The sequence below is a fragment of the Lytechinus variegatus genome, chromosome 17, assembly GCF_018143015.1.
Source record: "Lytechinus variegatus isolate NC3 chromosome 17, Lvar_3.0, whole genome shotgun sequence".
NCBI lineage: Eukaryota > Metazoa > Echinodermata > Echinoidea > Temnopleuroida > Toxopneustidae > Lytechinus > Lytechinus variegatus.
Genome location: NC_054756.1, coordinates 19,560,822 through 19,577,564, shown reverse-complemented (window position 1 = coordinate 19,577,564; position 16,743 = coordinate 19,560,822). Strand labels below are relative to the sequence as shown.

Genomic DNA, 16,743 nt, shown 5'->3' with positions numbered 1-16,743 from the left:
CTAACCGTTTCCCCCAAACCAATGCGAAACTGACAAACAATGACGAGTTGTACTGTCTATGATTAAAATATATCATCGGGATATCAAGCTTTGTTCTTTAATTATGTTGAGGTCAGAATAGTAATAATAACAATAGTAACAGCAAGGAGCTTCTACAGTCATAACACGATGTTGCTTATATATATCGCATATCACTACCCGTGGGCGTCTCAATGCGCTTAATGCAAAAATAAAAATGAGTAACCACCAACAAAAAAAATTGTTTGAAATTTATTGACACAAAAATGATTCAGAAGTTCTGCTGTACAATTGTTAAAACCACACAGAATGATATAAATACCAATAGCCTACAACCCAAATGCTTTTATGTCAAATTTTTTTTTAGCCTCCTGATCCGAGTACCGAACATATGACCTAGATTTCATGAGTCACCATGCCGGGTCAGTGAAGACTTTGGAAATATAATAATAATTCATGTTAGCACATGAAATATTGAGTACGTGCTAATTATAAAAAAAACCCCAAAACCCAGAAAACTGTAAATAGACAAGTTCTATTTTGTTTTAATCATCACCTAAACTTTGGGAAGTATAATTTACAAGAAAAGTTTAGAAGAAGCCATATTGAAAAAAGTATTCTGAAGTGCAAAAGCAGAAGCTTCGAAAGGACGGGGGTGAAAATATTAGGAAAAATATGACTTCTTTACTTCAAGGAACAAATAGAGAATCCTAACAAAAATACTGAAATTAAATACAAACATACCCCTTAATACCCTTTCTGCTCGATATTTCACTACTACAGCGTATTCCACGAGAAAATGGTAATGGCACTCTAGATTGGTATGATATTAAAAGGATACCATTACATTCTTCATTTCTTTACATCCGGAAACTACAATTCATTTTCTACATCTGGAGGAATTTTTATGTGATATGGGGCCCGTTGCAGAAAGAGTTGCAATCAAACGCAACTCTAAAAATCACGCGCAACTTGATTTTCAACCAATCAACAGCGCGCATTTCTGACTTGCGGTTGATTTTCTGACTTGCGTTTAAACGCAACTCTTTCTGCAACAGGCCCCATCGACTAATAATCACAAAGATATGAGCACTTTTTCTTTTGATTACATTCAAGTGGTACAAATCAAATGCCTCTTTATTCACGTTCAGCCAGGGGCATAAGATCGGCACTGATTTCTTTTGTTCAAGTTCTGGGGATGACCTATTTATTCCTCCTTCGGATGAATAGATGAGATTATGGATTACAAAAAAGTTTTAGATCATTTCCTTGTAGTTATCCTTTAGTAGGCCTCCAACCCTTCAAAGGAAATAAATAAATGAATACATAAATAGTGAAGGAGGTGATTGGAATTTGTGCTTTATTTCAACGTCACACCGAAACAAGGATTGAAAGGACTGTTTTCTGATCACTCCTGAAAGAAGGCTCATATCTCATGAAATTCAAGTCGGTTGTATACAAATGCTGTTTCACGATATTACAATTATATACAATATGATTTAGCAATTATCACAATCTACTCATTTTATCTTTGTGGGACACGCTGTACAGTAACCCCCTGCCCCTTGAGGAGAAACATCTGGTGATGGTTGTGGTGGAGGTAGTAGTAGTAGTGGTGGCAATGATGATGATGATGATAATGATGATATTGACAATGGTGATGATGATGGTGGAGGTGATGCATAATGGTTTGATGATGGTGGTGTTGGTGGTGGTGTTGATTTGATGATAATCGATGCACTAAGTAGAATTATTTAGCACCAGCATAACTAACACTAGCTGTTAATGATTATCAAGGCATTTTTACTCTTATATTTTTTTTACATTCGGTTTTGATTAGTCATTCACCTAAATTATCAATGCACTCATATATGTCCGTTCGTATCAACATGTTCAAACATCGATGTTGAGATGTCTCGCAGGTTCTGCGAACGGAGCCTCCCATTTCACGATGAATACCCCAGTCGCTTTAGGTTTCCAGCTATAGAGCGTTCCCCAGTAACATCACTACAATACTTCGCTATCTCCTCGCAGCCAACCTTATCTTTTAAGAGGTGTCTAAGAGCAGGTTTCTCCTCCTCCAAGCACCGTTCCACGATGGCCTCGGCGACCTTCTCCGCGCTTGACGACTTCGATACCTTCATCATCCGATGCATGTGTTCTAGATGACGGCGGTCTATTTCGTCGATTTCGTCGTCGTTCAGTATCTCCCTCACGCAGGCACATACATGATCATCCATCCTGGTAGCAACACGAGCAGGCTCCACCAGACAAACCCTGAGTGAAATCGAATATTGGTGAAATTAGAAGCGTCAAAATGTGGAAATGCACGACATCCCATTTTGGTTCATCCCTCCTGCCTCATGCAGTAACTGCAAAAAAAGGTAACTTACCTTCTCGGACCCTACCACCTTGCTTCATCTTTCTATGCAAGCCCTGTGACCATTGCTTATCTTGGAAAGGGATAAGCGAAAAAGAGCTTTCCCACCTCCAACAGCCATGAAACGGTGTGTTGGCTCAGATGGTGGAGCGTCCGTCTCACAACCGGGAGGTTGGTGGCTAGAGTCCCGGCCGTCGATCTGGCGCCGCACAGTGGCTGCCGGGCCCACGATCTATTCAGCAAAAATTATTTTTGGAGTATTTCTATTTCAGATTTCATTTCGAACAATGAAATATGGATTTTTCTTTATTCTTTTTAAAAAATATTTTTTTAGGTCCCTGGCCCTCCCCTAATTTAAAGAAATGACGAAGTCTGGTTATCTACTGATGTCAGGAGCGAAAATTGCCAAGTCTCTCCTTAGTTCTCAATAACATTCTAAATAAATCAAATATAAAATTATACAGACTTTTTATGTATTTTCAGGAAGAGACCTAGCTTGCCAATATTGGCAAGAAGTATATTTCTATCATTTGTAATAGGCCTACCCACCGAATATTGAATAGCCTCAAGCCAGCAGCCAGAGATTCGAAAAACCCTTCGATTGCAAACTTGGTCGCACAATAAAATTCGTAGTAAGGTCGACCTGGAGAGAGAGAGAGAGAGAGAGAGAGGGGGATAGGAATGATTATGAGATATTTGTCTTGTTCAGTTCATGACGTTGGAAATTAGCTAATGATAAATCTTGTATTTTCTGTGATGTAGAATAAACTTTTGTTCATGTTATGTTATGTCATGTTATGTTAGAATGTAATCCTGTTGCAAATTTTTTGATAAAGATAAAATAGAATTCTTTGCAATTGATGTTTAAAATGACAATTCTTATTAACGAAACGACGTTGTCCATTGGATACAAAATACACGATGGCAAGTTTACGTTGGTTAATTTGTTTAGGATATTTGCACAGTATGCAATATGCAAATCGTATGTCATTTAGGGACTTATCCACAGAGGATTAGTTTATTGTTACCATGGTTACTGGGAGTGCTGAGCATTGTCACAGCCACCCAGTAACAAAAGATAATCCTCCGTGGCCAGGTCCATGACGTCATGAATAAGAATCAAGGAAGAGCTTTTAATATATATTAAATTTGGTATGAGTTCAAGAAAGAGCTACTTTTTATGTAAAATGTTGATTTAATTCAAATGATCAGAGTTTTGACACAATAGAGAAATTTCATCTATATTACATTATATATTAAATAGTGGATGTTTACTGCATGTTTTATAACTCTACATGCTACATGCACGTGTTTTGTAACTCCACACGCACTGTATCTCGAAAGAAATTGTTAAAAGGAGAAAGAGTAAAAGAACCTCTGAATGAGGAAAAGTAAAAGAAAATCATTATTATTTTGTCCATTCTTCAAGATTTCGGAATGGGGGTGGGTCCAGGCGCGGATTTTTGACATCACTTACAAATGCCCTTCAGGCGGCCATGCAGTCTGCCTACAAACAGCGCCACGGTATCAAGACAGCTCTTCTTGAGAGCGGTTGACAACATGAAATCCGTCATACTCGTTTTAGATCTATCAGCAGCATCTGACACGCAGATCATGAAGTCCTTCTCCAGAGATTGCATGTAGACTTGAAGGTTCATACCACTGCCTTAGCATAGTTCCGGTCGTATCTCCGGTGCAGACGGAAAATGGTGAATATCAATAGGCTTTGTCAGAGGAGGCTCTCTTGAAGTACGGTGTTCCGCAAGGTTTCGTCCGCAGTCCGCTACTCTTCACTCTGCACACTGCACCTCTTGAGGGAAATTGCGCGTCATCATGGATTGCGAGTTCATTTCTATGCGGATGATACGCAATTGTGACCTTCGACTCAAGAGTGAGAGATGAGGATTATGCTATTTCACGTATTACTACCTGCCTGACAGAAGTTCGACAATGAATGGTAATAATTTTTGTACAGTTGAATGATGAGAAAACTGAATAGTTTTTTTCTTTACCACGTATGCGAAACAAGATTGTTCCACAAAATCTTCAAATTGGCAGTGTGTCTGTCCCACAATCAGACAATGCTCGTAATCTGGGTGTCTCCTCCTAACAGTGCTTCAAGATTGACAAGCATATTTCCATTAAGCTATGCCAAGCGACTTACCACGAGTTATGAAATATATCGGCTACAGGATCGCTACTTACTCATTCTACAGCAGAAATCCTAATTCATCATTCCTTAATCATTCCTTAATCACTTCTAGGATTGACTTCTGTGACAGTCTGCATGCTGGTCTTTCTTCCACTGTGCTGAACAGACTCCAGGGTATACATAATGCTGCTGCCACCCCGCTGCCGCTGCGGAGAAATATAACAACGTCACCCCTGTTGTCACAGAGTTCCACTGGCTACCTAATAGGTACAGGATCGAATTCAAAATCCTTCTCCTGACTTTCCAGACTTTTCATAGTTTAGTTCCAGGTTTTGTGTCTTCCCTGATAGAATAACACCGCCTAAGTCCTGGTTTGCGTTCATTTGGTACTGGTGTCACTCTTCATGTACCCATCACACACCTAAAGGGATATGGAGATATTTTCATCTAATGCTCCACGTCTCTGGAACTACCTTCCTTCTCCACTACGTGAAATTAACAACATTGAACTGGCGCAATACAAATGCTATGGATCATCATCACCATCATCAGCATTTTTATCATTATCATCATCATTTTAATCATCATCAGCAGCAGCATCACCGCCACCACCATCATCATCATTTGACCACCCCGCCAAAAAAGACAGGCAAATACAAGGGGGGAAATCAACAGAAAGGCCATCAATCCCAATGATGGCAATTTTGGGCTCTCCTCCTGTGTATCTATATATTTTTTGTTTCAAGTTTACTTGGTGCTCCCGCACCTTCCTCGGATCCGCGCATCGTTTTTTTTGTTTGGCATAATAGTCGGGTAGATATGATCAGAATTATTGCATGACCGTCAAGTTGGGTATATATGCAATTTTTTGGGTGAAAGTTGTAGTGTAGAGTGTCTACTTCAAGAATCCGACAGGTGCCACTTGGGTACCCTTGGGCTTTTTTTTAATTGACGTCATAGGCCACGCCCACTTTTTTTTTACATACCTCTTAAATATGACTTTCATATTTTACGTTAAAAACATGTCATGCTTGGTATCAAATGGAAGCTAATGACAAATCAAATGCAAATATATATATGGATCACTGGGCATTTAGATCACACCAATGTCAGTTAAAGGTCATTTAAGGTCGTAAAAGGTCAAATTGCATTACAAATGTAAGTAATACACATAAGACGAAAAATATAATGTTTTAAATACAAATAAGTTAGGTATAATATGCATTTTGTACAGAAAGTTAAGTTGAGGGTGCGCATATTAAGAATCCAATGGATGCGACCTTGGCATCTTGAGGAATTTTACTTTTCTGACGTCATAAACTACACAAACTTTCTTACATTCCTCTAAATTACTACTTTTCCATTGAGCGGACTAAACATATCATGTGTGATATCAAATTATAGAAAATGCAAAACCGAATCCACAAATATGAATCACAGGGCATTTATATTGCGTTCAGATCAATTAAAGGTCATTTAAGGTCATGAAAGGTCAAGTGAGGTCACAAATGTAAGCAATGCAACATATAAAGCATTATGGAATACAAACAAGTTGGGTATCATATGTATTTTGGGCTTTAGGTTATGTTGAGGATCTGTATTTTCTGAATCTGACAGGGGCTACTTTGGTAGCCTTGGGGCAACGTCATTGACCACACCATCCTTTTCACATAGGACAACCTCTTAATTATGACTTATCTCTGATCTAGTGTATGGAATGAACACATCATGTTTGGTATCACATGAAAGTTTGTGGAAAATGGAATGTACATTTATACAGAAATAAAACACACTGTGTCATAAACAAGTGCGGGGAAGGCCTAATGTCCTGTTCCACGTACTATCAGTTATCTTCTGAAGATGTCATGGGAGTAGAAGCATATATGATTTTTCTCTGACGACACTGATTTTTCTGTTCTACCAGACTGTTCTGCTTTTAGGATTTACAAGCCTTTTACATTCTGATGGAAAGGTAATCGATATGTATGGTATTGAATCTAGGAAAAAAAGCTGGCTGTGCACAATTCCTTTCATTAGGGTGGGATACAATGTTGTGTTAATTTGGAAAGGGAAATACTTTCACTCTGAACTTACTGCTTACTCTACAGAGCCTGATGTAGAAGAAGTGGACAGGAATCAGGATCAATTAAAGCTGTAGTATTCAAACTTTAGCTCTTTCTTGACTAATGATAAATGTAAAGATTAAGAGCCTACCCCGACTGAAAAGTCAGCAAAAGAGCGTGTCAAATGTGCTCTTCTCCAGGATCTTCAGCCGGAGAAAATCTTTTCTGCAACTAACCTTTCGTGTATGCTGGGAAGTATATTAAGTTAGGAGGGCATTCCTGTACCTGTTCATAGCACAGTGGATACTCTCATCATGGAATTGTCAGAACTTATTCCATGTGTATTAATATCGGGGCCACCGTGCATGTTCTAGGGCTTGCGTTTGTCACTTTGGTGTATCGTATTGTGCCATTCTAAACACAATTATAGATTAACATGCAATCGAGATTGAAGAGGGGCAAATCAGTCTGGAAGAGGATTAAGCAAGTTCAGGGTGGAAGTATTTTCCTTGCCAGATTGACACAATATGTTATCCCAACCTAAAATATTGTCTGTGCACAGCCAGATTTTTTTTCTCTCTTAGTTATAACTTTAATATCGATCACTTGTTCTTCAGTATGCTTGTAAACCTTAAATGAGAAGATTCTCGTAGAACACAAATGTCAGTGTTGTCAGAGAAAATTATTTAAACTATGCTCACGCCCATGACATCTTCGGAAGATAACTGATACAACGTGGAACAGGACATTAGACCTACCCGAGTACGTGGAACAGGACATTAGACCTACCCGTACTTGTTAATGATACAGTGGTTGGTACCTTTGCAGATGCAAGTCAGTGTCACCATGTTCTATGAGACTTAATGCAGTTGCTGCCCAGCCGTCGAATCATGTATTCATAATTCATACTGCAAGTGTGAAACGAACATGACAAAGTATACAGCTAAGGCACAGACATGCAGTCGAGGTTGTTGAGGAATTTTCACTTTTTAAGTACTGATAAACTCCCGCCTTCATTAGAGCTTTCATCGGCTAAAATGACCTAAAGGTGACCTTGGCATGTGATTTATTTATTTTTTTTTTATAAATTTACACTCCATTTTCCATAAGCTTTAATTTGATACAAAGTATGATATGTTTATTCCGTTCACCAGAGAAGAGATACTGTAAATCATAATTAAGAGTTTGACCTATATGAAAAGGATGGTGTGGTCTATGACGTCAGAAAATGACGTTGCCCCAGGGTACCAAAGTAGCCCCTGTCAGATTATAGATATACACATCCTCAGCATAACTATCAGCCAAAAATATATTCAATGCTCAATTTGTTTGTATTCCAAACTTCAGTGCTTTATATGTTGCATTGCTTGCATTTGTGACCTAACTTGACCTTTCATGACCTTCAATTGATCTGAACGCAATATAAATGCCTTGTGATTCATATTTGTGGATTCGATTTTGCATTTGCTATAATTTGATATAAAACATGATATTTTTATTCCTCTCAAGAGAAAAATAACAATGAAGAGGAATGCAAGAAAGTATGTGTGGTTTATGACGTCACGTTCTTAATATGCCCACCCTCAACTTAACTTTCAGCAAAAAATGCATATGATACCTAACTTAGAACATGTTTTTTCGGCTTATATGTATTACATACATTTGTATGCAATTTGACCTTTTATGACCTTAAATGATATTTAACTGATATTGGTGTGATTTAAATGCCCAGTGATCCATATATTTCCATTTGATTTGTCATTAGCTTTAATTTGATACCAAACATGACATGTTTATTCCGTAAAATATGAAAGTCATATTTGAGAGGTATATAAAAAAAAGCAGGCGTGGCCTATGACGTCAGTTTTAAAAAAATGCCCAAGGGTGCCCAAGTGGCACCCGTCGGATTCTTGAAGTAGACACCCTATACTACAACTTCCATAAAAAATGCATATTTACCCAACTTGACGGTCATGTTGTGGTTCTACTTGACTATAATGGCATTCGTCTTAATCGAAAGAGGAACTTTACCTTGCCTGGCGAGACTGCTTGTAACAGCAATAATCTTCCCTGCTCTTCTTTCTTTCATGTGCGGCAGGACAGCTTGTGTGAGTCTCATAGCCCCCATCACATTAACACTGAACATAAGGTCAATCTTTTCCCTCGGCATCTGCTCAGGAATTCCGAGGAAGACCACTCCAGCGATGTTTACTATTGATATGATAAAAAAATGCATATAGAAATAATAATAAATAATATTTGCCATGAAGAATTGAAATCACCATGATATGAAATTATAATTGGTATAGACCAATTTCACGGCCGGTTTATGTATTTGGCCCTCTATCGGCGACGCCATTGCTGCGGTGGGCAAGTGCGCTGACCGCGATTGGCTCTGTGTACAAATTCAATGGAAGATTACAGATAAGCTCTGATATTGTGTCATTAACTTCATCATAAAACAATAAAATAAAGCATGGACACCTGGGTAGACGATGTAAGACAATGGCCATATCTGACCGATGAAGGTATGATGAATTTTTGCACTTTGGCTACTTTTTCCCCTTAGTTTTGTCAGTAAAAGTGAGTTGATGACCAAGAATCGCTGTTGGTTTTCATCAGGGAGCTCACTTCTTGTTGCTAGTAAATTGTGCGGGAGAGTGAACGAGACATAGAGTGAGAGAGGATGAGAGAGAGGATGAGAGAGGGGAGAGAGTATGTGTGAGAGGAGGGGGATAGTGAGAGGGGAGAGAGTATGTAAGGGGATAGTGAGAAAGGGGGGGGGGGGGGGTAGTGAGAGAGAGAGAGGGGGGGGGGGGCTAGCGAGAGAGTGTGTGAGAGAGGGATAGTGTAATACAGAGAAGGGGATAGTGAGAGGGAGAGAGAGAGAGAGAGGGATAGTGTGAGAGAGAGAGGGGGAGAGAGAGAGAGGGACTGATATTTCCATCTAAGTCCTTTCTGTTGATGTTTTTTATCCACTGGCGACGCATTCCTTCATCACGGCCTGGAAACCTATGCAGGGAGTACGGCTTCACACACAAACAGGCTTCATGAGTCCAAGGCGAGTGAATTTCACATTCACTTTGCTTCCAATCCTGAAGCTTTCTCCAATTGTTGTGGCAATTGAACATAGCACAGCTGCGACCTGAACTTCTCCGATTAATGCTCATTGTGAATCTTACAAGAAATCTGCTCAATTGATCCAAAATAAAAAAAAAATCGAACGAATGTACCAAATACCCTATTGACTTGTGTACTATAAAAGTTGATTCGCCCACCGCAGCATGGCGACCAGTCTGCTGCCCTCTCACGTTGTGAAATTGGTCTATAGTGTCGAAAATCTGTTTATCTGACCGTCTATCGGATCGGGGTCGCACTTGCCAATAACCCGTCTTTGTGGTCTAGTGGTTAAGGCACAAGCGTCCCAAGCTGGTGGGCTAGGTTCTATTCCCGACAGAGACATTTTTTCGGCATTACCCATTTTTCCAAAGGGCAGACAGCTCTTGGGAAACGTGATTTAAAGGTAAATGCTAGTTTTGGTAACGATATTAAAATGAGTTCGTACAGAATCCAATGAAATTATCACCAAAGTGTATAAATAAAACGCATGTGCCAAAGGATTCTCGAAGAAATTGTATAATTGCTGAGAAATCAGCAAATAAGCACATCACGATTCGGGTAGAGCCGTCGGGCCCCACGCTCTAAGTAATAATTATACATTGTCCCACGTGCGCTTATCTGTGTTGGGATCTTCGGTGTGAAAATTTTTTAGCGTAGATTTCAAGATTTCACAACGTTCAGTTAATGTAACTGTACCAGATCTAGATCCTCGATGATATACTGACAATTAAGCCTTGTTTTACAGACTTTCTCATGAAATCAGTGTTTACTGCAATTACTGGAATTTTTCTTTAAAGGGGAATCTAACCCAAATAAAAACTTGTTTTTATAAGGAAAAGAAAAATGAGACAAGTTGATTGGTAAAAGTTTGAACAATATTGGACAAACAACAAGAAAGTTATGAATTTTTAAAAGTTGTAAATATTGGTAATCACTATACCCATGGAGTCTTCAAATTGGCCGCATATGGGATGTGATAGTGATGTAAGGCAAGGACTACTCTTCCATGTACTCCAATACACATTATGGCTAAAATGTCATTTTTCCCAAAAGTTTTATTTCAAATTATATTTGTCTTTCATGAGGACATAAAACAATATACTCCCTGGGTTATATTTAGATTACTGCCCGGGGGAATGGGTACTTAGGAGAAAACCACAAATCCCTGATAATAAAGTACATGGCCTATGGGAAAGTTGTCCTTGCCCCTTGTCATAATTTACTTACTCAATTGCCAATTTGAAATCTACATAGTATTAGTGATCTCAATTTTAAAGCAGCTATAACTTCCTTATTACTTGTCCAATTTCTTTCAAACTTTCACCATTCTGTTTAATTTATTTTTCTCCTTCCCAACACAACTTTTATGGCCAAGGCTGGATTCCCCTTTAAAGGTCAAGTCCACCCCAACAAAATCTTAATTTGAATAAAAAGATAAAAATTTAACAAGCATAACATTGAAAATTTCATCAAAATCGGATGTAAGATAAGAAAGTTATGGCATTTTAAAGTTTCGCTTATTTTTAACGAAATAATTATATGAACGAGCCAGTTTTATCCAAATGAGAGAGTTGATGACATAACTCACTCACTATTTCTTTTCTATTTTATTATTATGAAATATGAAATATTTTTTGGATTTTCTCGTCATTGTCATGTGAAATGAAGTTTCATTCTTCCCTGAACACGTGGCAATCCATTATTTTACATTTTGTGTTTCAGGCAAGGAGGTCCTATTCATCAAATTCGTAAAAATTGAAATATTGTATAATTCAAACGATAAAAAACAAAAGAAATATTGAGTGACATCATCGACTCTCTCATGCATTTGGATGTAACTGGCTCGTTCATATAAATATTTTGTTGAAAATAAGCGAAACTTTGAAATGTCATAACTTTCTTATTTTACATCCGATTTTGATGAAATTTTCAGCATTGTGCTTGTCTGATTTTTCTCTATTGATTCAAATCAACATTTTTCTGAGGTGGACTTGACCTTTAAGCTACTTACGCCTACTTTCATCAACTTCTTTCACAAAATATGTAAAAGAGTTGTCAAAGCTGTTGTACACATATATTTTCTCTCTCTCTCATACACACACACACGCACACCCTCAAAAACACACCCTCAACCACACACACACACAGGTATATGTATATATATGAGTTGACCCTGATCTCAAAATGTTACATACTCTCATCTGAAGATCGTTTGGTAAATGAAAGATTGGCATCACTAGATATTTTTATAGCATGTATAGCCTACATAGTTATTGATTTTACGATAATTTCCATGGGTCAATGCAATAAATCGTTAAATATTGTAATCGACTGCTCATCTTCCTACTTTGGATCCACGTTCCTATTTAACCGCTCTCAGTTATTGATTCCTATGAACCAGCTAACTCGAAAGCAAATTGTATTCATATCAATAAATGATATTGCATGCATATGATCATTTTAGTCTAGGAAAACGACCTTTCCAAGCTTCTAACACACAAACTACAAATTGTTTGTTTAAAATGTTTGTATATGTCCGTAACTCTAACAACTATTTCTTTTAAAAACTATTCTGAAAGTATTACAATTTTTTCTAAAAGTTAAAAGAAGTTGTCATAAAGTTTACCATGGTCACATTTGTTCTACGGCGGCCGTACGGCGAGTCGAAAACAGCCGTTTTATCAATTTTGATTCAAACCACCTATATGTAGTTGGACTCGCCGTACGGCCGCCGTAGAACAAATGTGACCATGGTACCTTACAGTTGTTAGAGTGATAGGCCCAAACAATATTCTTAAAATGCTATTGTTTTCCCAGTGTATAATTTAATCATTCAAAAGTTTCATTCACCCATGTCTAGAATTGAATTGAATTTCGAAAACTGCCCAACGAACCGACTGTTTTCAATATGAATAGATTAAAAAAAGATAATGAAAAACACCCTTTTTGTGCTTTCCCGTGTCTCGGCCCTGAACCCATTCAGTTTTGGTCTATTAAAAATGTTCAGACAACTGTGAAAAATGAGTCACAACCCATGCAAGGGACGTACAAAAAAACAGGAAGCACTTTTTAAAGGAATGCATGTTCTAGCCTGAAAAATAATATGGCTTGAACAGATTTAGGAAAATCAGGTTAAGGAAACAATGAACATTTGTAAAAATCGGACAAGGAACAACATGATATTTTAAGAATTTGTACATAATTTCGGTGAAAATGTTTTATGGGTTTTATGCATGTCTTCATGAAAATTCAATGAGCAAATTTGATGTCATATCCCCATTTTTTCTTTTTTTTATTTTATTATAATCATGAAATTATTTCCATTCAAATCAATATATGTCATCGTCAACTGATTCATTGCTGCAACTTTATCATATATCATACACTCATCACGACGTGCATAAATACATGTACTGTTCCACAAGATATTGCTAATCTTACAAGTCCGTTAACTTTGGTATTTGTTTTCAGATTTTGATATTTTCAGCATTTTATTCGATGAATTTTACTAATTATTCAAGTATAATTATTTTCAACCCTAAGTTGACGTCAAAGACACACTTTCTCATATATCCGCGGTACAACATGGACCTAGGTCCATTCGTACAATAACAATTCTGAACAATTCCTAATTATAATATGAAGCAAAAAACAAACAAACAATACAATTAAAGAACTCACTCAAAACATCGATCCGCCCATGAGTATTAATGACATTGTCAACCACAGAAGATATATTCTCGTCATTCGTTACGTCCAAAACTTTGATGAAAACTGTTTTATCCAGGGCGTCGCCCACGGCAGTCATCAGCTCCGCCCTTTCCGACATCGAAATTACCGTTGCGATGACGATGTATCGCTGATCGTTGTCGTGAGCGAGACGAGTGGCAGTGGCGAGCCCGATACCTGAAGAGCAGCCAGTTATGAGAACGATTTGAGGCTCCATGTTTGGGGTATAATACTAAAGTATTTCATATAAATTCAGATTTAAAAAATTGAATGAGTAAGCCTTTAGATGGGTAAGGTCCACGTACGGTACTGCCACCGCTACACCGCGGTTAACCCGTCTACTGATCAACCCAGGGACCAATCCACGGATGATCAGTTTATTGTTAACTGTGGGTGCTGAGCATTGTCACAGCACCCCCAGTAACAATAGATGATCCTCCGTGGCCAGGTCCATCACCAAACCTATTTTATACTAACCAATGATATAATATCGCGCAAGCGGTTTACCATGTTTACAATGGTTTCATTGACGCAAGCCCCATGGGTATGGCGGGCCAAGTGTCCGCTAGTAAATTCCGTCCACTATGCATGGGTGACTCAACACTGCCTCAATGAAAGCTTTTCACCAACTAACTATGCGTCCCCAAAAACTATACACTTTTGACATGACTGCAAAAAAAAAACCCAACCATATCACGGGGGGGGGGGGCTTTATATATATGGGAAGCCAATAGAGTCAATTTTCAAATAACACCAAAAATTTGGGGGAAAAAAGTTGATGCCCAAATTCACAATTTATCATTAAATCAGGATTCTGCTCTGGCATGCGTACATGACAATAGCAATCAGTCTCTCAACAGGAGGGGATGTTGGGAGAGAGGGGGGGGGGGGGGGGACATTCTATTGACCCTTATTCCATCAACCCACCTTTCCCACTTAAAGTCCTATCTCACCCCCGATTCTCCCGACTCCCATGAACACATAGTTCAATCAAACAATTTATGAAATTTGCTTAAACAACCAAAACTAGTCACGATTGATCATTAATCTATCACAACTCCCTTAACTTTGCAATTTCCGAATGATTTGCCTCTCAAAAACTGACATAAATTGGAAGGCTAATTCCGGCCCAGCCTAATTTTCATACTCTTTGTTTCAGTGGACAGTGCTCGCTCAAGCATGAATAGTTTTCCAACTTTTTGGTATTATTTGAAAGTTGACTTTATTCGCTTCCATATACATGTATTACAGTATGTGTTTCCCCCGAAGTGCTATATTTTTTAATATGGCAGCCATTTCAAAAGTGTATAGTTTTTTTTTTAATTTTTTGGGGGCGCACTGTATAGTCAACGTTTCACCAGGAATGGAACGGATCACTCGAACCTTTCATTTGACTGCAAATGATTCTTCTATCTAGTAGTATTTTGAAAATCCCTTCCCCTTTCCTACTTTTTGTAATCAAAGATTTATGTGACCACGGACCTATGAAGAGATGGACATTCATCACGTAAGGCATGGTCACACCGGCCGAGCGTAATTTTTTGTTGGAGCCGTCGTGGAGCTGAGAGAAAAAAATCATCATCGCTCGCTACCGTTTACCATTTTCGATTTCGTTTTTTTTTTTTCGATTTTTCCCCCAATTTTGAGAGCGAAATTCGACCCTCTTTCCCTACCGCTCCATAACTCTCGGCCGGTGTGACCATGCCTTTACAAAATGAATTCACTAACAGGGGACTGACCCCTGTTACATCAAGAAAATCGGTATACTTGCCTACTTTGGTCTTATGATCGTTACCATGAGAAGGGCTTGAAGCAGTTCATGATTAGAACTTCATATTATATACGCAGATTGTATGCGCAGTTAATAACAAATGACTTAAAGCATGGAAAATCGATGTGCAGTTCCTGTTTGCCTTTGGCAATCTTAGTTCCATGTGTTTTATATTGGAAAATGTCTGCATATTTTGATTTAGAGGCAAATTTGTCATTGATTGTTTACCATTTAAAATTCCATTTTCCCAAGGTTCTCCATAATATTCCAGATATACGTCATGTACGTGGCACATAATACGACCGGAAGCTAGTGTCCGGATCGAATGATATCATCACAAAAATCGTCTGCTTCTCAAGTTTGCTGCTCCAAATATGAAGCATGTTGATTGAAAGGCACATGCTGAAACAAGGTATCAGCCAACAAAACTTCAAGGCTGGCGAAACTGACTGAATGTTTTTATTAAAGATGTACATAACTATCACTGGATCAAAAAGCTCGCGTTAATCATCAGTCTCTTAATATGATGTGACAAACACACAGCATAGATAATACCTTTGTCACGCAATTATTGACAGCAGACAATATACCTAGCCAGACATGCAAAGGTCAACAGGAATGAATGGAAATGTAGAATGCTCATTGAACCTGATCTGTCTGGTATCTCTTTTCATTATCATTATTATTCTTTTATTTCCCCCTACATACGAAGTAAGGTCCAACTGGCCCGCTCTCACGATTACCTGCCAAAAAGACCTTTCACACGGTAAAGCAAATCTTAATCTCAATGATGATTCTAGTGAAAAATAAGCCTAATGAAGAATTGTATGCACGTGTGAAATTGAAACCCCTACATGATTATAATCACGAACACCTCTCATCATCGTTACATTGATGATTCAAGATTCACGTGTGAAAAGCCCCAAAGACAGACCAACAAGTGCGGATACACCATGTACACCATTGTCCAGTAGGAGACTGGAAACATCCTGAAACATCAATATACAATAATGAAACCCGAAATGTGAGGAGAAATATTATATATTTTGTTTTCATGCACCTTAACATTGACATTAATATGGACATCTGTGAGATTACATGATTTGAGTCGTGGTTTGAAACACCCATGCATGTTTGTTTGTTTGTTATGCGTTTGCTTGTGCAGAGATGTGTTTATGAGGTATATTAATGTCGATGTCAACGTGAATGTAAACAAAAGAAACCGCTGAGAAACTCAATATCCTTGTGGTCGATTTTTTTTTCATTGGGGGCGTGTCAAAGTTTTCCTCCGAAAAATTAGTTTTCCTCCGAAAAATTTACCCCACCCCCCTTTCGGAAATCCTCGATCCGACCCTGCTCATCACCACGGAAAAAACAAATACTGTGACTTTTAATATTGTGTAATTTTGCAACTTCTGAATTTGAAAACTTGCCTCACATTTCAGTGCCCTGCTCTTCCATGTGAAACATACTAATATCATGTAGGTATCGTTAAAAATATTAAATGATC

The 16,743-nt window shown here is 38.2% G+C and overlaps 1 protein-coding gene across 1 annotated transcript; it reads right to left on the bottom strand.

Annotated features, from left to right (window-relative positions):
- Positions 1-1,733: 1,733 nt before the first annotated feature.
- Positions 1,734-13,909, bottom strand: LOC121430834 (retinol dehydrogenase 8-like). The gene is made up of 4 exons (XM_041628252.1): positions 13,415-13,909; positions 8,645-8,824; positions 2,948-3,041; positions 1,734-2,295 (listed from the first exon to the last, which is right to left on the bottom strand). Exons 1-4 carry the CDS (start codon positions 13,677-13,679, stop codon positions 1,965-1,967), a joined length of 870 nt encoding a protein of 289 aa, XP_041484186.1. The 5' UTR covers positions 13,680-13,909; the 3' UTR covers positions 1,734-1,964.
- Positions 13,910-16,743: the final 2,834 nt, after the last annotated feature.

Coding starts and splice junctions, on each gene's coding strand:
- LOC121430834 (XM_041628252.1), bottom strand. CDS start 13,679: ATGGAGCCTCAAATCGTTCTCATAACTGGCTGCTCTTCAGGTATCGGG. Junction 8,825..13,414: donor TGGGCGGATCGATGTTTTGA/GTGAGTTCTTTA, acceptor TCATATCAATAG/TAAACATCGCTGGAGTGGTC. Junction 3,042..8,644: donor AAGCAGTCTCGCCAGGCAAG/GTAAAGTTCCTC, acceptor CTCTCTCTCCAG/GTCGACCTTACTACGAATTT.